The sequence below is a fragment of the Triturus cristatus genome, chromosome 6 (genome assembly GCF_964204655.1).
Source record: "Triturus cristatus chromosome 6, aTriCri1.1, whole genome shotgun sequence".
In the NCBI taxonomy this organism is placed as follows: domain Eukaryota; kingdom Metazoa; phylum Chordata; class Amphibia; order Caudata; family Salamandridae; genus Triturus; species Triturus cristatus.
Genome location: NC_140589.1, coordinates 201987320 through 202012844, shown reverse-complemented (window position 1 = coordinate 202012844; position 25525 = coordinate 201987320). Strand labels below are relative to the sequence as shown.

General features: G+C 47.7%; 1 protein-coding gene across 1 annotated transcript in view; it reads right to left on the bottom strand.

Annotated features, from left to right (window-relative positions):
- CDC5L (cell division cycle 5 like) overlaps nucleotides 1–23697 on the bottom strand; it is a 211680-nt gene extending 187983 nt beyond the window's left edge. Inside the window, exons 1-2 of the mRNA XM_085610524.1 lie at nucleotides 23502–23697; nucleotides 10587–10690 (exon numbers count right to left, since the gene is read on the bottom strand). Coding sequence (XP_085466650.1) covers nucleotides 10587–10690; nucleotides 23502–23546 — 149 coding nt within the window. The 5' untranslated portion in view covers nucleotides 23547–23697. The remainder of the gene's footprint in view (nucleotides 1–10586; nucleotides 10691–23501) is intronic.
- Between the last annotated feature and the right edge of the window lie 1828 nt (nucleotides 23698–25525).

Sequence of the window (25525 nt, the reverse complement as noted above, 5' to 3'; positions counted from 1 at the left end):
TGCTACCTCACTCTACTTTGAAACAATCTACTCTACGCCACTGCACTCTAAGCCATTCTACGCTATGCCATTCGCACTCCACGGCACTCTACTCTTAACCACTGCACTCTATGCCAATGCACTCTACTCTACATCAAAGTACTCGATACCCCGGCTCTCTATGCCACTCTCCACCACTGCACTTCGACACCCATCTCTGCAACACTGCACTCCCCCACTGAGCTCTACGCTACTCTACTCTGCACTACTCCACTCTATGCCACCGCACTTTATGCCACGTCACTATACTCTACACCACTCTATGCCACTCTGCTCTACTCTGCGCCACTGCATTCTGCATCACTCCACTCTACTCTGCGCTACTCCACTCTACGATGCTTCATTGTACGCTTCTAAATTCAATGCCACTGCACTCCTTACCACTGCCCTCTACTCCACTATACTTTGCAACACTCTCCACAATGCATTTTGTGCCAATGCCTTTAAGGTGCAACTGATCGGGCAGTATGTCCCTGCCTATCTGTGCAAGGATGGACACAGATGGGCTTGCCTTTGACATGTCTTCGGCACAGCCAATGAGCAGCGGTAGCATGCAAGTAACCACCTCCCACCAACACATGAATGGAAAAGAAAAACACTAGCCTCTAATCTGCAGAAAGGAAAACCGAGTGCATTTGGTATTAAATCCAACACTGGCATCAGTTTTGGATTTAATGGGCCTAGCCGTTTGATACCAAACTTCTCAGTCTTCAGTAAAGCCATCATGGAGCTGTAGAGTTCGGGGTGCTAAACTTCAAGCCCATGGTTTAAAATGGCATTACTGCACTTACAATACCTGTGAATGACGCAGACACTGTAGGGGCCCAGGACTCGCGCCACTGTGCGCTCACCTGTGGTACAGTGCACCCTGCCTTAGGGCTGTAAGGCCGGCTAGAGGGGTGACTGACCAATGCCACATGCAGTGTTTTGGTAGGCATGGGACACAGGGATGTGTGCCATGTCGAATTGTAGTTTTAGAGTCTCCCCTGGCACACAGACTGCACTGGCAGTGTGTACGGGCCAGGGGAGGAGTCTCTGAGGGTGGCACAATACATGCTCCAGTTCTCAGAGACTTTCTTTGGCTACTAGGTCCTTGGTGTCCCTGGCACCTTTTACATGGGACTTGCATGTAGGCCAGACGAGTGCCAATGTGGGAGCAAAGGTACAGATATGTGGAAAGAACACAGGCCCTGGCTACCTGATTAGCAGGAACCCAAGTCAAGAAACCCCAACCATCAGGCAAATAGGGAGGGGCAACCATGCAAAAAGGGGTACTTTCCTACACTGTCACTTTTTTTGCTTTAGTAAACACTAGGGCACCCTCTCAGATGTACAGAAAACGCGAACAGTAAAGACAATCAGGTCTACCATGAGACCAGACGTCTAACCAACAGAATTTGTTTTTCTCAACCTCTCCCAGCAATGTCACCTCTACAGGCAATACAAGGACCCATCAGTTACCAGACTGGAGCAAAATCCATGAGGCAAGATCCGTCGACAGCAGTCGGCAGGGGAGATTTCTGGCCAAGGAATACCCATAGAATGTAACGTTTTCATTTTAAGTGCATCGCTTTCAATGCAGACTTCATCTTCCGACTTCTTTTTATACTTCTTTTTATAAAACTCTTCTTTGAGGGTGCAGCTTAGTGCTGCTAATGCAGTATGTTTAAAAAAAGGGTACCGATTCTGATCTTCCATATGTTTTTTCCCCCCCAACAGGTAGCATCACGAAGGGGCGTGGCTTAACAACATGGCCGGTTAGACGTGCTTTCACGCTGCTACGGCCCCAACAGACGAAATCCTAGGACTATCCTGGCGGGATGGAGACCCCCGCTAGCCTGAAATGATATCGCGACTCCCCCCGAGTTTGTAGATCCCGGCGGGGGCGAAAATAGCGGCCAGTGACGAGCGGCTGGAGACTTGCTGCAATCAGAGCTCCCAGGGCGCAGCGGCCGCCAGGTTGTGATCTCGGCGGAGGACGGCCCCCGAACCTGCTAGCGGGCGCTGGAGAGGCCCATGACCCCAGGCGAGGCCCACAAACTGAGTTGTCGGGGGCGGCCTCGAGAGGAGGAGCCGGTGCTGAGGGACGGGCGCTGCATCAGGAGCGGACTGCCGTGGCCAGACAGGGGGCGATACGGGAGCGGTGAGGCCTGCTTGCCTCTGCCCGCAAGGTGCCGGTACTTCTGGAATACTGGTGCGGCGGCCCCGGGAGACAGAGGGGTACCGCCGCAAACTGCCTCAGGCCTCCTGGTGAGCTGGGAGGAGGCCCGTGATCCTGAGGGTGCCCTGCTGCCTGGTGCGAGGTGACTGCTGCCTCCATGACAGAAGGGCCTGAAGCAAACCGAAAGGGGCCCGGGGCTTGCAGGACGGGTCTGGGCATAGAGCTGCTGGCCTGTGACGGAGGCCCCAGCACTGAAGGTGCGGTGCCCCCCTTCCTCCCCCCTCCCGGGGTAAGGCCTGAAACACCCGCTCCTCTGGCCCACGTTGAGGACTTAAGCTGGGGTGGTGAGCAGACACCCACCCCCATAGCGCAAGAGATCTCTTATTGCCTGAAGGACCATGAGGCACACAGACAGGGCCTGGGTTATCCACCCCGGCCGGTCTGGGACAGAAGCTCCTCAAAGACGTCATAAGCAGGCTCCCCGGTGCCGGAGGGGCTGGGGAGCACAAGAAAAGGCCCTACGCACTTGCCTCGCGCGTTGGCGGACCTTGGAGTTGCACGGAATTGCAGTCCGCGTGGAGAGGCCCGGTGGGGGCATACAACAATCCTAGCTGGAGCAGGGTGCGACCGGGGACATAGCATCACCACTGAAGACCAGCATCACCACTGAAGACCAGGGCTCTGGTTTAACGGCGGTGACCTGCGCGGGGACCCCGTGGAAATCCACACGCAGAAACTGACCTAACGGGACCCAAGGAAACGGCATACCGAGGTCGCGCCGGATATGGGCAAGGACAGGCCCCTTCGCGGCGCCCAAACAAATAAAATAATGCAATACACGGTTCCGGGCCTGGCGGTGGCGGATCGTCACAGAACAGTCCCAGACCACGAAACTCCGCAGGATGAAGCGGTCCGAGGTAAGGCCGACATACTGGAAGCAATTTGTGACTCCAGAACGGCGCTGGAATCCAAAATGGACGGAATGACCATGGACATTAACCACCTGCGCCTCGACCTCAGGAAGGTGGCGGATAGGGTTACCACAACCGAGAGTGACCTGAATGCTTTGCAAACGGAGGTCCGTCAGCTACGGGAAACGGTGACGGCCCTTCAGGACCACACGGCTCGGCTGGAAGATAGGGCAGACGATGCAGAAGGCCGGTCGCAGAGAAATAATCTCCGTTTTTGGAGATTTCCGGAAAAAGTGGAAGGGCCGGCACCGGACCTATTCCTTGAAGACTGGATCTGCACAACATTTCCAAACCTCCGCCTATCCAAAATGTTCGCTGTCGAGAGGGCCCATAGGTCGCTTGGGCTGCCGCCACAACCTGGAGCCCCACCCAGAGCCATGATTGCTCGATTGTTCAACTTTCGAGACAGGGACGCGATCCTGCAACATATCCGCACTACTGGGCCGCCCAGATTTGAAAACCAGGATATCCATATCTTCCCGGACTACACGAAAAAGGTGCAGGACATGCGTAATGGCTTCCTGGGTGTCAAACATCGGATGCGAAACCTCAACATGAAATATAGCTTACTGTTCCCGGCTCGGCTTCGAGTTCAGTATGACGGCAAGGTGCATTTCTTTGATAACCCCGCAGAGGTAACAGACTGGATGGACTCCCTGGGCTTGGCCGGCCAAGATCAAAACCACGGTTGGCAGGAACGAAGGAGGCGAAGTGGGCGACAGCGGAACAGACAACGACGCGAGGTGGAACAACGGTCGGGAACCCAGGAGCGGACGGATGGAGGACGTATCATGGTGGGACCAGATGGCACACTCCTCACGGAACGGGAGGTGATTCCCACGCAAAACCAGCTCTCTCCGATATGCCTGGTACAAGAAACACAATTGGACCTGGGGGCGCCACCGGCCAGGTGGGGGAGGACTCTGACGCTGGCTGATTGGCGGACTGGGAGCTGTGATCGAAGGGGTCTGGGTCACGGACACTGCGAGTACATACTCTGCACCAAAGGGCACTGGACTTAATTGAGGTACTTTAGTGAGGGGGCCCAAGGGCCCGGGGACTCGATGGGGGGGGGGGGGGGGGGGGGAACGGGAGAAAAGTTTTTGAGGGGGGGTCATGCTATCCCGCTACTGTACTTGTTTGGAAGGGCCGGCTGTAGTGTGCTGCGGTGACCCGGCTAGACCATTGGTCGGGCGAGGTCACGCGGTGCCAGGCAGCTGGTTACATGTTGGTGGTTGGGAACGGGGTTTCTTCTCTCGTGAAAGTAGGTGCTCTGAGAATAGTTACTTCAAGTTGGGTGGGGTGAATTAGGGGGTGGGTGGTGTTTTTGGGGCGGGGTTCTGAGTCCTCAGACCAGGAGTGAGTTATGAGAATGAAGGGCTACTGCCTGTGGGTGGGAGGGGCTGGGGGTCTACATTTTGGTTATGTTGGGGATGTTGTTGGGGATGTTGTCGGGTCTGGGCATTGTTGTACAGGTAGAGGTCTGAGACGATCATACTATGGGCGGTTATGCTACAAAGCGATAGGGGGTCTCCTACATTATTATGGGGCGCGACGCCACGCACATCTGCGGACCCATGCCAAGTGACATACAGGGATATAAACTACTGACGTGGAATGTTTGGGGCTCAATAACAGGGTCAAGCGGATCCGGGTGGCCACCTATCTGAGACGCTATGGGATAAGTATAGCGCTGCTTCAGGAGACGCACTTATGGGGAGACTGTCTTAAATACGTTCAACGTAGATGGAGGGGCCAGTTTTTCGCTACCTCCTACTCTGGGTTTGCCAGGGGTGCGCTTATATGGCCTTGCATACCAAACAGGACCCTGAGGGGAGGTTTGGGATAGTGGAAGGGACGCTGGACGGGCGCAGAGTGGGTGTGGTGAATATCTATGCCCCGAATAGTGATGATGGGGATTTTTTAAGTGGAGTCTTGGGGCAGTTGGATCTGGATCCAGACACCGAATTGATTATGGGGGGGAGATTTTAATTGTGCCCTTGATGGGGAATTGGACAGACACCCTCCAAACTTAGGTGCCAAACCCAAAACCAGAGAAGCGATGGGCCAGATGCTTCATAACTATGGCTTATTGGATATATGGCGACACCGCAATCCCAATAGTCGGGTGTATTTGTGCCACACACCTGCTGCCAACACCTATAGTAGACTAGATTACTTCTTTGTCCAGAGGACGGCAGCGCACCGGATAGCAGAAACGCACTATCTGGCCCGCTACTTGTCTGACCACTCCCCACTACTAATAACGTATTCGCTAGGCCGACCGCGGTCCAAGATACCACTGTGGAGGCTCAACACTGGGGACCCGACCTATAAGGACGCTACATCGACCGGGTTGGGGACTAACTGGGGCTCAGCAGGTAGCAGGGCGATCAAATGGGATGCAATGAAGGTGGTGGTGCAGAGGGTATGCCTGTCTACTGAGGTGGGGGTAAAGAAAGTGCTTGAACAAGACCTACGCCGGCATGAGGAGCACTTGGTTGTTCTGGAGAAGGAGCTTCCCACGAATAACGAGAGGTCGGCTCAATGGGATGATACGCGACCGAAAATTGGGGACATTTGGGACTCACTGGGCAAATACAATAAAAACCTGAGCAGGCGTCGTTGGTATACAGAGGGGGATAAGGCGGGTCGGTGGCTGGCGCGCCTGATTCGGGCGGAGACGCAACCCCTCCCGATTTTGGCACTAAAAATATTTACCGTGGCCGAGTGGTCAATACGCAGCACAAAATTAACAATGCATTCTGGACCCACTTATGTAGAATATACTCTGAGCTTGACGGCCCTGTGGCCCCCGGGTTGGTGGAGACGTTTCTGGCAGGGGTGGAACTGCCCTGTGTGGACCCGGAGAGTCAAGAGGCTCTAGGAGCCCCCTTTAGGGGGGAGGAGATACGGGCGGCGATCGCCCATCTGAAAACTGCTAAGTCCCCTGGGATGGATGGTATGGCGGCGGAACTGTACAAGGAATACGGGGGCATACCGATTCCTAAATTATTGGAAATCACGGAAGAGGCCGGTGAATGCGGACAGCTCCCAAATTCCATGAGGGAGGCATTGGTAGTAATGATCCCCAAACCAGGGAAGGATCCCCTGCTCCCCAGTTCCTATAGGCCAATTTCAATGTTGAATATAGACCTTAAAATTATAAGCCAGGTATTGGCCAATAGGCTCCTTCCATATCTGCGGCGACTGGTTCATGAGGACCAGTCCGGTTTCATACCGGGCAGGAACACGTTACTGAACATTCGTCGCCTCGCCCATGTTATGCAAACATTGGAGGGACGGGCCCATCAGAGCACCTTAGTGTTCCTAGATATCGAACAAGCGTTCGACTCGGTCAGATGGGACTATCTCTGGCAGGTGCTTCTAAAAATGGGCCTGGGCTAGGGTTTTGTCAGCTGGGTAAAATTGCTTTATACTCATCCGGTGGCGAGGGTTCGCACAGGACGGTATGTGTCGGACATAATACCCATAGCAAGGGGGGCACGGCAAGGGTGCCGCTCTCCCCATTGCTGTTCGCCCTGGCCATGGAGCCATTGGCCTGCCACCTCCGTGGGGTACTTGAGGGACAGGGCATACGGATTGGGGGTTCGGAGAACGTCGTGTCCCTGTATGCCGATGATGCGCTCATCTACCTGACTCGGCCGACCCAGTCCGTACCGACCATGATCGCTGCACTAGCGCGGTTTGCTGCCGCCTCTGGGCTTTCCGTCAAAAAGATGAAGTCGCAACTCTATGCGATTGGATCAGAGAGTGACTGGGAGGTGACCCAGCGTCCGGTGATGGAACTCCCTTGGGCGACGGACACGCTCCGATATTTGGGGATATGGATCGGCAGGACTGAGGCAGTATTTTATCAACACAATATGGGAAGGATTATTAATGGGCTGCGGGGTAGTATTGCCTTTTGGAACACGCTTAACCTCTCCTTAATGGGGAAGATCGCCTTGATCAAGATGGTGGTCCTGCCTCGCTGCCTCTATACGATGCAGGGGTCCTTTTATGAGCTCCCGCACAGAGTATTCAAGGAATTGGATGCACTCCTGGTCCTCTTATTGTGGAATGGGAGGAGATGCCGGGTCAGTCTTGAGATCATGAAGGGCAGGTGGGGAAAAGGGGGTGTAGAGGTCCCGGATTTAGAGCTCTACTACTTTGCAGCACAATTACAACATGCTATAGCCTGGCTGGACACGGATCACTCCTGGGAGCGGTCGCTACTAGAGGGTTCTTATGGGAATCGACAGCTAGGAGCGCTCCTCTGGCGACCGGGGGGACTGCGGGATCAGAATCCTCCATTGGTGAGACTCGTAGCGGCACTGTGGCATCGAGTGACACGACGCCTGATTCAGGGTCGGCCGTTTGCCCCGGAGGCGGACTTCTGGCTCATGCCACCCTTTGCTCACATAGATCAGGTGATGTCCACGGATAAATGGAAAGACGGGGGTTGCTTGATGTTGTCTGACCTTTACCCGGATAATACATTTGTTACTTATCAGGAGGCGGTGAGTAACTTTGAGCTGGGATCTGGGCAGTTTCTGCAGTATGCTAAGATAGCGGCAACGGCACGGCACCTGTGGCCCTCATTCCCGAAAGCCCCAGAGCACACTCACACGCTGATCACTATGCTCGCCATGGCTGGGGGGCGAAAATTTGTCACTCACCTCTATAGGGCATTACGAGAGGATAAGAAAAATAGGCCCCTGAAAACAGAGGATTCTTGGCAGCGGGTGTGTCCGCAGGAGATTACGACTCGAGAATGGGAAAAGATACACGAAGGGGGCCGTAAGGTGTCAGTATGCAATCGCTTTAAACAAATTCAATATAATATAATACATATGACATCTCTCACCCAAACGGCTCCAGGCCATTGATAATTCCAGAGACCCACATTGCCCCAGGTGTCGTGGTGCTCCGGCGGATTTCCCGCACATGGTGTGGTCATACCCTACGATCCAGACATATTGGCGAATGGTCCTAGAGGACCTGACCAGGATAACGGGTTGGGTACTTGACCTGGACCCGTGTGCTTGCCTATTGGGCCTGATTCCACGAGATCCTAAGCGCAAGACGAGTAGGCGGTTCCTGGTTCTGGGCCTCGTGATCGCCAAAAGGCGTATCGCGATCCATTGGCTAACCCAGCAGGGGCCACTAGTGGCGAAGTGGAGGACTGATTTAAGGGAGTGGGCACTAGCAGAATAAGTGCATATGCGTAACACCAGGAGAGATAACAAACTACCAGAAGTGCTGCTAGCGTGGGAAGTTATGATTCACGAGATAGCTACGCACACCGCACAATCCACACAGGCAGGTTCAGAGCCGCCGCATTCTGCAGGGGGGATGGCCCCAGATTCTAGGGAACAGATGCAAGGGGACCCAGTATAGGCGATACGACACATGGACCTCGAGTTACCCAGACCCGGCAGGAGGGGGGGGGGGGGGGGGGAGGGAAGGGATGGGAAGCGACGGGAAGGGGTTCAGGGAGAGTTAGTTGGGGAAGGGGGAGATAAGTTGCAGTTACGTTTTGATGATGTTTATTACACTGAATAAGAACAATATCGAAAAGTGACCGGGAGGACTCCTCCACTGATAAGACTGGTGGTCTAATTCCTGATTTGTATTATTACAAAAAAGGCAGAGGCGGAAACGATTGCTGTTGCTTGATGTACATTGTTTGCTGTGCTGGAGGAACACCTAAAAAGAAATTACAAAAAAAAATAAAAAAACAAACAATCAGGTAGCATCACTATGGTATTTTCTTTCTCGGACAACTGGGTCCAACAACCTAAAAGTCACCCAACTACTACATAATCTCTCAAGCAACAAAAAACGTGGTCTACTAGCTTTGCCAGGGCTTATTCAATCTTCACTTCATCCATTTTTACAGCAAACCATACGCTGGTTTCTATACAACACCAGCACCCTCTACTTGCAAGTTGCTTTGTTTTATGGTTAACTAACAGGAGGATCCATAAGCAGACAGGCTTAAACAAGCATTGGCAAAGCCAACAGTTATTGCCTATGGGAACTTTTGGCCTTGGCAACAATTGTTAGCATTGCTGTACAGCAGCGCAGATGCAGTGCAATGTGCTACGACTCAGCGAGTGTTAATGTGCTTTACTTTTTTAACCCCTTCTGTGCCCATGACGAGCTGGACTCGTCATGGGCTGCGGTTGCGCTGTGCCCATGACGAGTCCAGCTCGTCATGAACCCCGCCCGCTAATGCAACGCCCGGCACAGGGCGGGGAAAGGGCGTGGCACACAAGGGGTTAAAATAAAATAAAAACAAACAGGTTGTGGCTAAAGGGGCCAAGCAATATGGCCGCAAAGGAGACAATGGGGTAGCACATCGACAGCAGAAAGCGAGGGAATTGAGGACCACACAGTCAATGGAGGGTCAGATGGTATTGGGAAACATGGAAAACATGGACAACAAGAGGAGGGCAGGAGGGCCTAGGGAAGCAAGCAGACAGCACAGTGCAAGTGGGAGGGAGTGGGTCAGCAAGCAGAGGACAAGCAGGAGTGGATAGGGCAGCTACTGAATCGCAGAGGGTGGGCAGAACACAGAGGGCTAGCAGGAAGGGCTAAGAGAAAAAGATTACAATGGATGGCGGTGGGACTGGGAGAGCCAGCTGACAACAGAGGGTGGGCAGGAAGGGCTGGGAGAGCAAGCTAAAGATGGTGGGCATGAGGGGATGGGACAGCAAGCGAAACACAGATGGCCGGAGGAGGTACTGGCAGGCTAACAGACAAGGGGGCTGTGGGATAGCAAGAACAGTAAGAAAAGGTGGCCAGGGAGGAAGCAAGAATAGCAACTGATGGAGGGTGAGAAAAAGGAACATGAAGGGGTGAGAAGTACATGAGGGAAACATAGAAAACACATGCACTTTTGTAGAATGCTTAAACAAAAAGAAAAAAAGTAACTCTTGAAAAAAAAGCAGTGGAAAGCATAAGCAATGCATCCATGCTTCAGGGAGAGACAAAGACAAGAAGACGAAGGAAAGCTTACGGAAGCGGACGATGATAATGAAGCCACCCAATGGAAAAAATGGGTGGGCTCTAAGCCCACTGTAAGCTAACAAGGACTCACAACAACACATATGCTGTCTAAGGCCAGACTTAAAAACAATTTGACAACAGAATTTACAAAGAACCCCGATACTTGTGTGACATGTAGGACTACAATTCTTAGCAACTAACAAGTATTGATAATATGTGCACAGAGAGATGTGATCAGTCCTACAGTCTCTAGGCGTAGGCACGCAAGAAGAATACTTCTACAAAATTGTTTATAATCTTATAGATTTACTTCCAATGACAGCCCATCAGGCATTTACTCAAGAACATAAATTGCTGCATTTTTGTAACTATATATGATAAAGATAATAAAGATATACCATCGGGCTTTGCATTGCTTCGCAGATTTTCGATGTAGAAGGGACGCAATACGAGACCACTGGTTTTTACCATATTTCATTACAGCTGCTTTGAGAATTTCATCCTGAAAAAGAAAGCATGTGTTTTAATCATCTTTTAAAAGAGTTTAGTTTAGTACATTTATATTAACAAAACACACCAAATTATCACAGCACTTCTGCATCTTAAATCTGGGCTGCACCAGACATAAGCCCCTGCCCGGGTCTCAGACCACATCCTCAGATTAAAAAATATATAACTTGTATTTTAATGCTGACTTTTGGACTATTAATATTCCAAAGGTTTTTTGCATACAGTGCTGGTGTAGGGAAAATGTCTCTTTTTGTATGGTCACCCCCAACGTTTTGGAGAGATGCTGCTGGTTTATCGACTCAGAGTGCACAAGGCCTGCTAACCAGATCTCAGTGCCACTGCTCTGAACCTTAAAAAGTGTGTTTGATTGGCTCATACACAATTGGCACAAGCTAACTTACTTCCAAGTCCCTAGTCTACGCTGCCAGGGGTACCCAGGGCATGTATGTCAGAGGACCCCCCCCCCTTCAGGGATTGCAGCACTTATTGTATCACCCTGAATGGGGCAAAGTAAAATATGGCTCCCAGACTGCCACTGCAGACTGAAAGGGCAGTTTAAAACTGCTAACCCGACTTTGCCATTTTAATCCATGGCAAAGCCCAAACTCCTGTTTTAATATTTGTAAGTCACCACTAAAGCAGGTCTACTGAGTCCTAAGGCAGGATGCAGCATATTGGAAAAGTAGAATAAGTGCTCAACATGTTACAGCAAGAAAAAACTCACAATTGTCAATTTTACTGGAAGAGATATTGGTAGCCCCATTGGTGAGTACAGCAAAACACGCTGAAATCTCAGCTGTGCTAACTTCTGAATGGGACTACCTAAGTTGGCACTTCAAGGTATTAAACAACTCATTACACTAAGCCCGACTCGATATTGATGCAACTTGTTGCTACCTACAACTTTTAGAAAGTTGCTACTCTGTAATCCAGATTTTCCAGTGGCTATTTATTAAAGATGGCCAAGAGACAGCCTTCTACCCATCTAGGAAGGCTTGTAAACGGCTCTCAGGACAGGTAACAATAGAAGCCTGCCGTGGGATGAGGAGTTATATCCTCCTGGAAGGAAGCCACATGGAGCGTTAGCTCAAAAGGCGAGCTTCAAGGGTGATGCCGCGTTTGAAGGACAAATGGTGATCACACTCGAGCGGGCCGCTCTTTTGTTCGGGTACACTGGTTGGCATCGGTGACAGAGTGCAGCTCACAGGTAGCCACACCTTTAGAGCTGGCTACAAAGATCCACACATCAATAGAAAGGTCTTGCCATCTTGGGAGTGGGTAGAATAGAGCATTCTGGGATAGCTAGAGGCCACACTTCACAGGAAGTTATCGGGCATGAGGGAACCTAGAAGCCCATTGCAAGTGACCGGGACCTCTCCTAGTGGTCACCCTAAGTGGGAAGTGTATACCCAGAAGTGGGTCCCGTGCTCACTGCACCACTGGATTCAAGCTAGCCTGGCTGATGAGGGGAGATGCCCCGAAACTGGTCCCAGGATGCTTGTTTCTGGTCCAGTGAGGACTTGGCTTGGCATTTCAGGCTGGACTGTTCCTATGAGGAGCAGGGTCAAGACTGATTTGCATATTGCTCGGTGCAAACTGGGGTGGAGTGGTGAGCAAAAGGACGACTAATTAAACCCAGATCTTTGTGACTGGGATGAATGTTTGCATTGTTCAGCATTCAGTCCATCATTTGTTCCTTTTGCAAGACCTCCCCAAGGGCACTTTCTGGGCATAAAATGGGCACCACTTGCACGAGAACTCAGATCTTGCTTGACTGGAAGAAGAGGACCAAAGAAGTCCTGCTGACCTTAGAAGTGGCAAAGAAGAGCCTGAACTGCACCTGCTGCTACTTGGGCTAGTGAAGGAAGGGACTGTGCCTGCTGGTGGAGAAGTCGTCACCCAAGCGCAGCTACAAGAAGAGACTCCAGTTGGCTGACTTCCTGTTTGCAGCACAGGACTACAAAAGCTAAAGAAGCATGATGGGCCGTGCTGGTAGCCCAGAACACTGGACAGACACTCCTAGCCGCTGGGCGGCCCAAGAGACCAGGATCCAATGCTCAAAATTTGCACCCAAGTCTGCTGAAGCCGGAAGAGTCGTTAGAGTGCAGCTAGGTCATCCAGAAGGAGAGCTTTCACCAAAAGAATGAAACCGCTCTAACCGCTATGCCAGGCAACGGGTCACCTAGTGGCGACTGTACTTTTCTGTTGACCCTGAGGGGACATCAAGGGGCGTTGATCCCTACAACCAGAATCACCTCACCAGGACCGAGTAATAGCCCCAGGAAGGCCCCAGTCAACTGCCAGCATCTTCAGCATCCTTTGCATCAGGACCACTCCATAAAAGCCAATGGCAAGGGGCCATTGACTGAAACTGGACTGAGGACTGCTTTTCTTATGGAGGAAGCTATTCTGCTGGACATTGCTGGTTCCTTTGACTGACACTATGCCAGAGTTAGTTGCCCAAAGTAACTCCAAGTAATAAGACAGTGAAGGCCTCCAGTCATGGAACAGGCATTCATGCACAGCATCTCTATCAATCCGCTGACGATAATAAAACAAGGCTTTACTCACATCACATTTTGGATCTACAGGTTAACTCCCTGATTAACTGATTCCTTTATCAACTAAAGAACCCGTTGTGCGATTGATCGCTCTATAAAAGGATGCTATAAAAATTCTGCAGTATTTCAGAGTGCAGTCCGACTAAAACAGTAACAATGATTTCAGCAAGATCTCAGGCCACTTCAACAGAACTCCATAAAACAGAACTCCATAAGCTTTCGAGACAATAAATTATTAAGACACACGACTACTGTAACCAACAAGAGAATCACAAAGCCAATACTGACATTACAGCTTAACCAGGAATGAGAGGATATTGGACCAGTATTGTGCAGTGAGGTCATACTAACTGCAGAATGTATGAAGAGAAGTATGAGTTATGCAACTTTTACCTAAAATAAGTGTAAGGCTCAAAATAACTCTGTATCATCGTCCATAATGTATCTCTGCTTTGCGTTATAGCATGCCCTTTTTCTCTATCCTTATTTGTAATTCGTTGCTTGTTGACGCCAGTTCGTTGTGCCCTGTCATTTCTAGTGTCATCCTCTGTATTGTGACTTCTCCCGTTCCCTGCTGATTAACCCTAAATTGCATGCTTGGGAGGATGTGACATTAAAGCCTCCGAAGACACAGGGACAGTGTAATTTGGGTGCATTTCACCTGACAGTCATTTACAGCACCAGGGTACAACTGAATTTTCCAAACAGACCATATACAGCACACTATGTTTATCGCATATTATGGGTTGCTTTTTTCTATTTGAGAGTTTCTGAAAACAGCTAATCTTTAACAATGTTTATTTAAAAAAAATACCACTGCATTGTATATAGAAATTAAGGGTGCATTTGTTATATCCTTCACAAAAGGAGTTACAGAGGGAAATAACACAGGTAGCCCTCCACTCAAAACTCTCTCATCAACAAAACCTGCTTATGCCTCGGGATAAACATCATGAGCATACCGAAAACCTATTCTAGGTTAAACTACTTAGGTACTAGCTCAACAATGCTGTACACACTGGGTGCTCCTATCCCTGCTTAAAATTCTACAATGTGTCTATCTCCCCCGGGAGTCAAATTGTGTGTGTTTCTCACCCCCAACAATTTTTCACATCCTGTGTAACAACAACAAATGTGTGAAAGATGTGGAGGCAAAAAACGAATTCAATCTTGGACAAACATTCGATACGTCCTAATGTTAACTCTCATATTTTCTCTGTTGTTTACACAGTGACGACCCTTCTTTTCATGAGACTGTCACCACATCTCCTTGGTTACCAATTGAAGCGAATAAAAATTTTCAGTTCCAAAAAATGAAGGGTTAACATCAGGACGTATTGAATGTTTGTCCAAGATTGAATTAATTGTTTGCCTCCACGTCTTTCACACATTTGTTGTTGTTAGACAGGATGTGAAAAATTGTTGTGGGTGAGAAACACAAACAATTTGACTCCCAGGGGAGATAGACACATTGTAGAATTTTATGCAGGGATAGGAGCACCCAATGTGTATCTCCCACGTGCTATTAGCTTGAAGAAAATGAGAGAGGCTCCCCGGACGGATAGGATTCCCACGCATCTTTTTAAAATTAGACCTCGCTAACTGGGCTCCTTACCTAAATTGTTTTGCCAGTGCTATCATAGCAGCTTAAGTCCTTTCTGTGACCGAGTGCTCTGCGTCCACTGGACTTAACATGGTCCCGTTTCAGACGGACTGATCTCGTTGTATACTACTGGAACAAACGATTCTGATTTGCAATGACTACATATATCACTACGACTGTGATCCTTAAGAATTAGAGAGAAAGTATCTCTATATGGTCAAGAAAGCGACATGCTTTAACAAAATATCAGATACATATAAAGAGAGAAATAGCCTTGAGGAAGCCCTGCCGGGCAAAACGCGCATCGGCTTCTGTTTGTATATGAAATTTAAAAAGTGATAACGGAACACTCTCTCTCTGGATACGGATTATTGTCTGTGGACTATTTGTATAAGTAGCACATATGGAATTGGACTGAATGATTGGGAATCCTTTTGATCTAAAAGTTGAATTGATCAAGGAACTCTATAGGAACTTTTTTATGGTGTGCTTTGGTGCTTGTGAAGGTAGATTTGGACTACTTTTGTAGATCTAAAAGTGTAATACTCAAGGTGGGTGAGTATTTGGCACCACGTGAGCACCCAATACGGAATGGAATAAAATGGATATATTGTGACACTTACTGTTTATGTACTTATGTTGATGTGCAGATCAAGACAGCATATCCACCGATTTTTCTGATACATGTATATACATATATAAAGTATTATGCTTTTCTTCCGGGTCTAGAAAGGACTATGGAAAATAATAGAAACAAGGAATTCTGAGCTTGTTTGTAAGGCAGGGCCTGTGAAGTTCCTTCACAAACTCAGACATCAGGAACCCATAAAGACCCCTCCTGTTTCCCTGTTTTTTGCAGGAAGTACACTTCTTAACCCGCAGGGCCACGTGGCTGTGTCCAGAGAGCTGTGTCCAGAGCCCCAGTCAGAAATACCACAGGCTGCAACTTGAACAAGAGATGCCCAAAAATTGGTTGCACAAATCTGAGGGTGTGTCCGCATCTCATCCATCTCATAGTGTGTTTGCTGGCTCTGTGGTCAACTTAGACCCCGAAAAGAGCACTTCCTAAAGGCGCTTTAATGCCAATGTTCTACAGGTTTGCAAGCATTCTACATTTTGGAAAGTGTGGGCAAAGGGAATATAAGTAGTGTGTGCAAGATGGCACAATGCATTCAAGTGGGGAAGCCAAGATAAGAAATAAACTCACCAGGCCGAAAAGCTAGCAGTTTCTATGCAAGTGAACAGTTCATGCACCGTCCACTAGCAGCTGCAGTTGCATCAGTCAGTAGGTGACCAATTATCCTATTTTGTGGAGAGCCCAAGTAATAGACTCTCCGATACCCGATATTGCTCACAGATTGCGTTCGGTGTCTATGTTTTCTGGAGAACACCTGCACTCACCATTGTCCAGGAGCTTGCCAAAGAATTAATCTCCAAGTATTCCTACAATACAGGAAAGGGATGTATACCGATAAGGTGCCAGGGCTGTGGTAAGTCTGCATCAACAGACTTGGAGACAATGGCATGAAAGAAAATGGCCCCTGCTGAAGTCACCAATTGAACCGGGTTGACTTTCACGCTCATCACCGACAAAGGATTAATGGGTAAAGTGCTTGTGTCCCCAAGCATACGAGGTAAAGAAGTTTTAGAACGTTTGGGTGACTTGACTAAACCAGTCGGTCCTAGAAGCTCGCTTTGTGTACGGCCCTAGGCCTTGCTTGACCTTAACATGAGCCCGCGTTTCGTCTGCCCCTGGCCTGGTCTTGCTTGAACGTCACGACAGTCTTCTTGGCTGCCTCGCTCTCCGCCTACAAAATCTGGTAGAAATCCCTGTTTGGTGTAGACGTCTTCACACCTAGCCCGTGACATTCAATACTTCTCTCATAAACTAAAATACACCTTCTGCTTCACACTGTTACGGCACCGGATGATCGCAGCTGGCGCGGGCGCTGATTGGGATTAACTCGCATCTGTTTACCCCTCTCCCCACCAGAAATGCGCACATACGTCTTCAGCGCTTCACGCTTGTTTCACGTGTTACAGTTTTAATTTATGAATAAAAAGAAGAAATTCCTCTCGCAGATTAGCTATTTGCCTTACAATAACATGCTACTGTGTAGTCAGTGATCAACAGAAAACATATTGTTGTAGAAACCAACAGCGGTAAAAGCATCCTATGGATTTGTCAGATCTGGTAATCCAATGTCACTGGTAGTTGATATTTGTTTTATCGGCCTCGGAGAGATGAAAAGATGAACGGCCCATCAGATTTCAAACCTGTGACCATAGGGTAAAACAAAGAGTCTGGCAAAGCCAATAGGTCTGGCAAAACACTTATAAGGTCCCAAAGGCGAGACCTATTGGCTATGCCAATGCTTGTGAAAAATGGTTGTGTAGACTTTCTTCTAAACTGTGAAAACGACTCCCCAGTCTTAGGTGGCATCAAAATGCCAGCATTATTGTTTGCAGATGACTACTTCTAGTGTCCAAGACAGCAAACAGAACAGAAATCCTACTAGCCAGGTTTACATTTTTTTGCTCGAACCATGGCTTAGATATTAATACCAGCAAAACAAAGTTTATGGCTATTCGTCTGCACAGGAACTTAAGAGGGGCATAAGATTGAAGGTGAGGACCTTGAGAGTTTCAGATTTTGACTACATGGGAATCCGCCAATCTAGCAGTAATTTTTGGGCTAGTCAGATCGTAAAGAGCATGCCTATATTAAATCACAGGGTAGGTGCTACTCTGATATTTACTAGGAACACCACCATCCATCCTGTTCACCTCTCTTAGAACTTTGGAGAGCTCAAGCAGTGGTGGCTGCTGTGTATGGGGCAGAGCTATGGGAGCACAGACGTATCAATCCACTGGGGGATGCAGAAAACATGTTTCTGATGGTGGTAGGTACACTTCCCTAAAGTACCAATACGTTTTTTAAGCTAAATTTGGGTATGCAATCTATTACCCAGAAAGTAAGACTTATAAACCTATTTTGTACTGGTTGAGGATTTGGTTGGCCACTGAGTTGGAACCCTACAGGTTGTGCCTCAGAGACAGTTTGGAAAACCAGAGGGGAGTGGAAAGGCTACCATGACTAAAATATATTTAACAGGTGTTTGTTTCCTTGTCTTTGACCAATTTCTGAAATAACTCAGTCTCTATTATTTCTTCATATATCAGAATTGTAAAGTCTCTATTCTGGGAACATGAGGGGAGGAAATTGATTTGGCTCATTAACTGATAGATTATTAGAGATAAAACCAATCTCTTTGTTCGAGCCATGTATGGGCGATATCGACCCACCCTTTACAAAAGCCCTTTATATAAGATCAAGGATAGGTGCCTTTCCATTAGCAACTTTCTCTGCCAAATGGAAATGCCAGACTGAAGGTAAAAACCTTTGCTCAGTGTGTAACGAATAAACCGAAAAATACATATTATTCATCTATAAGTATTCTAGGCAACAAAAACGTTAGATTGCTCCTTTATGTTGCACCCTGGGAACCTGCCAGCATCGGGCTACATATGTAGGTCAGATACTACGTCTTATATAGTATTTACTATAGCTAAATACCTTGAGTGTATCTGGCCTATTTAGTCCAAGACTTTACCCTCTTTGGCTCCTGTTGAGTTGCCATGATCTAAACCAGGGTTCTCCAATGTCGGTCCTGGCGGGCTGGATCCATGCCAGATTTTTAGCATATACCCATTTAGATGAATGTAGTTATCTTAAAATCTTGCATGGATCCAGCCCTCCAGGACCGACTTTGGAGAACCCTAATCTAAACATTTATACTAAACCCAGCTAGCAAAGTCTGTTACAGGCTATTACTAGTAAAATCTAGTTGTAGGAAGTAATAGTAGAAGAGGGTTTTATTTGCCATAGTACTTATATTAAATATTTGCTTAACTGATTTTAATAATATATTTTATTAATGCCACAAATAAAAGACTATATAATGTTATCCAAGGCTAGAACGATTTAAACAAATTTCTAAAAGATGTAATTAAGGTTGGCCTTGGTTTTAACCTTTTTATTTATACGTTTGATTAGCTTCCCAAACCATAAATATTCGAGCGATCTTGATCGCTAAGTAACTTTTGAGGATAGTCTTATTAATGCTTGTATGATTGCCCTTAACAAAACACTTTATTATGTTCTATATGTGTTTATTATATGCAAGTAAACCTTTTTTAAATCTATAACGGACATGTATAACTGACATGTTTAGCAGCATTTTAAATATTGTACATATTGTACACATATGTAGGTTGATATTGTAAACTGATTGTGTTGCTTTTAAGGTCTCTGACCAGAATAAAGTGCTTGAATTAGACTGAGGCACTATACAGCTAACTTCTACAATTCCAGATCCCGATAAACAGCGCTAAGTTAAAAAAGAATTTTTTAAGTATGTGCCTGCAGCTTACCACAACTGATGCAGCTAAACAAAGCAATACTCGTGCACAAATACTATTTGAACCTGTTAGTACATTAAAGCCATATCGCTTAGCTTTGTCAACATACGCTGAACTCATCACACTTTTAGAGACCAGACCCGCAGTTCCACAAACCTGTTTTTAATTAAGTGCATGCACCTACACTCTAGACACATTGACTTTGCCAATAGGTGTCAGCAGTATCTGATAAATGAGTAACAAAGATTTTGTTGGGAATAACTAGAATTGAAAATGTTTCAGTTCTGAAAATATGAAACTGTGAATTAAACGTTACTCAAGTCTGTGAAAGTGATAGTATTTTTCGGGGAGTCTCCATCGCTTCTGGCCTCGCCTTCACACCATTTACCTCTGCAGTTTCTCATTCTGATAAACACTGCACCCGTTTTCTCCAGACATATTTCTGAAATATTCCATCTGCATAGCTCATGTCATATCCTTCTACACTGTTTTTTTCACTGGGACCTTCTACATGTACACTTTGCAGCAGTGCTTAATTTGTGCCGGTGCTTTCCAGTGCTTAGCACCGGCACTTATTTATCAGGGCCGGGTCTACTTGTCTGCTGCTCCGCGTCACATTATGATTATTTAATTCTCATAATATTAGTCACACTGACGGCGCAGAGTGTGTTCTCAAAGTCTCTTGCAGACTGTTGCGGCTGGCTGTGAGAGCCTGAGCCAAGAGAGACTGAAGATTTAGATATTGTGGCACTGGTGCCTTTGGCGGTCCTAAGTCCAGTGTTGCCGGTGCTGTGGGCGGGATACTGATCATTCGGCTGCTTTTGCTTCTGTGGGGAAGGGGCTGAGCGGGAGCGTGCGCAGATTTAATTCACATTGCCACGTCCCGGAACACCGTGACCTGCAGTCCCGCAAGGCAGCCAGACGACGACATTGAGGGAAGACAGCAGCACCAGGAGTTTATTTATATCGGGGTAGACGTTAATAAAGGCAGAGTGTGCCCAGCACCGCACGTTACTGGCCGCAAGTAAGTGCTAAATGGCGGTAGCCATAAACTGATCATTACTGTCCGCCCCCGCTCCCCAGCCTGTGGCGTAGCTTGCTTGGGCCGCCAAACGAGGCTCTTTGGTGTGACACTGCGGCCCGGTGCACTAAGATTATTTGCTGGTGCTATTTCATGTACTTCATGATTACGGAGGCTGTGTATAGTGCGTGGTGCGCACATCTTTTAGGTGCTGCGCAGTTTGCCTTTTGTTACGTGGTGATTTAGGATTAGCTGCCTGTCATGGGGACCGTATTCACAAAAATGTTATCCTTTTTTTTTGCATATTTATATAGTGCGAACTCGACCTGAAGGTATTGGAGCGCTTTACATGAGTACCGTATTTACATTACACATTCAGGCACGGGGAGATTAAGTGATTTGCCCAGAATCACAGGATGTGGACGCGACCCCGAGGCTCAAACCCTGGTTTCCAGCACCAAAGTCAGCAGTCTAGCCGACAGACCACATCCTCTCCTTGCACCACTTCAGTAAAACTCCCTCACCAGGGTTGAACTTGGCGAACTGGGACTTCCACCCATTCACTCCACAAATCGCTGGAAGGCCAGGGCGATGGGCGCATGCATTACGCACATCCTGGGCCCCGGCCAAAAGGAGGATTGTGAATCTTTACCTTTGGGCTTTGGCAGTCTCTTTCCTACTGGTCATGAGGGTGCGCACAAGTATCCCATGCCAGTGCATAACTCAAAATAATGGCCCCACTTCCCCCCGCAGAATGGGATGAGGAGTCCATAAGTCTCCCATATCTGAGAAATATTCGTTCATTTTGGACTGACTGGCGCTAAAGCCGGCCCTGCCCAAAAGTCTCCTTGACAGTTAAGCACAGAATCAGCCCGAAAGGGCCTTATTTAGATAGTTCTGGAGCAGGGCAGACACACGTTTCTCAGTGACTCAATCATGAATGTGATGCAGAAGATGGACTGTAGTTTGAGAAGCCAGAGGGGGCAGCGTGGCCTGTCTAGAGTCAGAACAGCACTGTTACAGGTTGTGACGGCGGTACATTAGCAGAGCCATGTCTGGGTTTACATTCGTCAAATAATGAAAGGCGGTGTGGATGAAAAAGAAAATGTTAGTCTGTCTGTGTGGAGTTCTAAGCTCTTGCAGGCCAGGCCAGGCCAGGCCAGGGGTGCACATGTAGAGATGTGTGGGTCAGTGAGTGTCGAAGTACCGGGACAGGCTTGTGTTAGAAAGTAACTGCACGGCAGCATGTGGGTCCCACTAAAGAAATGGCAGAGGTGTTGCTGCTCTAGAACAGAACTGAGGTGCACTGGCAGCGCTTTTCAATGCCCCAGTACTGGCAGTGTTCCCTGTGCTGTAGGGCAGGTTTGGGATGCACTGTTATAACTGCGTGACACTGCATGATTACTGGGGCTGCTTTTAGTGCATGCGCACAACTTTTACCACCTTCTCATGGAAACAAGAAGCCCGTTGCACGCCTGGCGCTTATGTGTGACATTTTCATGCTTTCGTCATGCTTACATCTGACTTTTAGCAGTGTCAGTTGAGGAAGTTGGTGGAAGTAATACAGTAAGTGGGTGGAGCCAGTAGGGGAAGTGGGTGGAGCCAGACAAAAGTAGGTGTGGCCTCCGACAAACATTTGAGCACCTGCACTTCATATTTTCCAAATTAAGCACTGCTTTGCAGCACCTCCCTTACAAAATACTTTTTCTCTGTCACACAGAAACACACACAGTTTCTCCCCGCCTATGAACACAACACGTTTTCGTATGATGCGGTCCATACTATAACAGCTGTGGGTCTCCTTCACAATTGGCACATAAGTGATCACGCGGGGCGCTCTGCAGACAGCCCAAAAATTGGGACGACATGTTGTCTGAGCAGCTTTCTGCACCTCTGACAGGCACCATGAGAGACACATACTCCCCTACTGAGATCTCGATCATGCCCCGTCATGAACACTGTTCCAGTAGAAGACCTTTTAGCAGCCTGGCACTTCTGATGTCACTGATCTGGAATTATCAGGAGGCAATCCGTTTACTTCCATTTTTTTTAGTAAAACAAGCTAATACTTAGGTTATGTACTCGCTCGTATCACTCCACCTCAAAACAGATATTTATTAGTATGTTTAGATATGCTGCCAGCCCTCATCGCCAGCTGCATAATCTACAAACCAATCAAGACCAGCACCTCTGCCTATATGGCTGACAAACTCACCACCTCACAACGGGACACTGGAGACAAAGAAGAAAAAAAACTAGTCAACAGGCCTTCTTCGTCTACAAAGGAATGAGCTGGGACAACATTCAACTTTCTACCCTTTTTCAGTTTAGGGAGAAAAAAACAAACTGAAGACGCACCTCTTCAAAGAATACCACATCACGACGCATTAAATAGTCCACCTTCCGTCTCAGAACCAAGCACCTCTGCCTAGATTCACTCTCTGTATGTCTGCCTTTAACCATAAACAGTCCTTTGCTGCCATTCATCTATGTTTGCGCTATTCAAATGCAACATGCATGCAAACACCATGCAATTGTAACAGTCGGTTCCGTTCATTTTCACCAGGATTTCTTTCACAGCAGTCTGCTCTACAAAGTACACGTCGTTTAGGAGCAATCAGTTTGGGATACCATATACCGTTATACTAGCCTCTCTGTCAATGTCTTTCAGATCCCATTTCTACGTCAAACCACATATTTTGCTTTGCAAGTTGTTTCAGAGTCAGACCCTTGCAACATGTTATACTAGTCGTGCTGTTAGACCCCCATTTCATACGACACTGCAATATGTTAGACCCGCTCTCTTGCACTAGCATGCTTCGCGGGTTGCTTGTTGCAAATTCCATGTTCAGTATTACAGCATCACGTTTTACAGCCAATTCTTGTTACAAAGCCCATATCCTATTACAGTAGCCTCATTCACAGATAATATTAATCCTTATGAAGGTGAAACGACAATAACTTTAGAAGTCATCAGCCCAGAGCCCCAGTTGTAGCAGATGAGGGTCGTCCCTTCCCCTGCAATGCAACCTTTGCCGCTGCGGCGATGTTTATCGGAGACATCAGCAGCTGACAGAAAAGGGCAGCATCCCTTGGCCGGGAGAGATACACTGCATCATTCATAGAATGAGCCCCCAGTGCTGAGGTCTCTGCCCCCATCACTCTCCACCCTCTCGCTGGCAGATAACTCACGCACCTCTGTGTTCCTCCAGACGCCACCCTTGATCATGATCCGCGGCATCTTGGCGGCTGCAGTGAGGGGCCCGGGGGCCGCGTCCTAGGGGTCCGAGGTTCAGCCACGGACGCGGCGCTGGGTTGGGAAGAAGACTCGCGCTGTTGCTCTGGCTCCGAAGTCACAGGCTGCTTCCTGTGCGACAGATGACGAGGCGACCAGCTACGGCTGCCAAGAAGAGCCAAAAAACCCCAGGCATAAGCTCCCGTTGATCTCTTTACTGCCACCTGCTGGGCGGAGGCTGACCGACAGTATCCCGGCACGAAAGGAAAATCCAGTGCTTTCTGCTGCAAGGGACGCCCTTTCTATGTCAGGCCTGGAGGCTTCGGATCAAGGGAGTAGCCAGAAAATTAAAATACCCCCCACTTGAAATATATCTCAAATTAGACCGAGCGCGCGAAGCGAGACAATGCAAGCTTCCTAAGAAGAGTTCCTTTCACTTCCATCTATCCATCCATTTATCCTTCTATCTATTCATCCATCCATCGGTCCATACTTTCACCTTTACATATACCCACCCATTGTCCCATCCATCATTTCACCCACCCACACATCAATCTGTTCATGTATCCATCTATCTTTTAACCATCCATCCATTCATTCTTCTTCATCTGTGCATTCTTCAATACTCTGATCTGTGCACACTTTCGCCAGTCAATCCTCTCACTCCATACAGTCATTCATTTGCCCTTTGATCCTACCTTCAAGTTTAAATTTATTAGTAGTTAATTAAAACCATTACATACCATCATCATCATCATCAAATTCTTTATTCGATTATTACATCATGAAAGAATACTATGTCAAAATTAAAAAGGAAAAAACCAAAAACAAAGTCCATGTGCCGAAACATAGAAAAACCAAAATCACAAAAGCTTAAAATCCTAAAAGAGCATTCCATAACTTGGACCAGCCCGTTAAGACTCTTCTTAAAAGAAATTAAATAAACATAGCAATCTTTCCTTACATCATAAAACAACAATACAGAAGGAAGAAACAACTAAGTTAAACGAGCAACAGGATATCAAAAAAAGAAGGTGCTGAAGGGGATGCCTACTTGACAATTAATCTACGAATAGCCCAGGACCAACTCAGAAATTTGGCCATTGCAATGACTATAGCCTCTTGTGTATTTGTACTTAGGATGCGAAGTGCTATCTTAGATGATCTAGTACCAACATTTAAGCAAATCGGCCTAAGCCAGGAGAACCTAGGACGAACATAGGCAGGACACACAAATACGACATGCGTGATAGTCTCTGCCTGTGTGGGGCATGCGGGACAGAACCTATTGTGACCATTCTTCCATTTGCTTCTAACGGAATTAAGTGGGAGAGACCCCACTCTAAATTGATGGAATAATTTGCGATCCTCAGGTCTGGAAATAAAGTTCCAGTAGGGTTCAAAGCTACTAGAAAACTTGTGATTCAAAAAAAGACCAGATAGGGAACAGCTGTTAATCCCAGATCTATTAGTCCCAAGCCTAGAATCCCAGTAAAGTGCTTTAAAGTCCTGTTTATTAGGGAATTGATTGCCTCTGGGGTGTATCCAGAGGTGACCCAATCCCATATCATATAAGCCACTTTTAATATATTGGAGCCAGGCGATTCTACTGGACTTATCTTGGTCTTTAATATACCAGATCGCGTTGGCATACGGAAGTAGCTCAGAGGTTGACCACAATCTTCTCCAATAGGAGAAGGGTCTAAAACCAGCTTCGTCGTCAAACGCCCTGCATCCCAAGTCAAGTAAGAGAGGATTAATGGGTGTGGACTGAGGGAGACCTGTCAGTGAGCGCAGGAACTTATTTTGAGCTAGTACTAGTTGTGAGAGATTATCATAGCCCCATATCTCCGCCCCGTAAATAATCGAGGCTCTTATTTTCCCATTATACAATGCAATGGCCGGACCCACCAGTTTGGTATGTGAGGCTTTATGTTCATTTAGGAGGGCCCCAGCTAATTGATTATGGCCGGGAGAGATACACT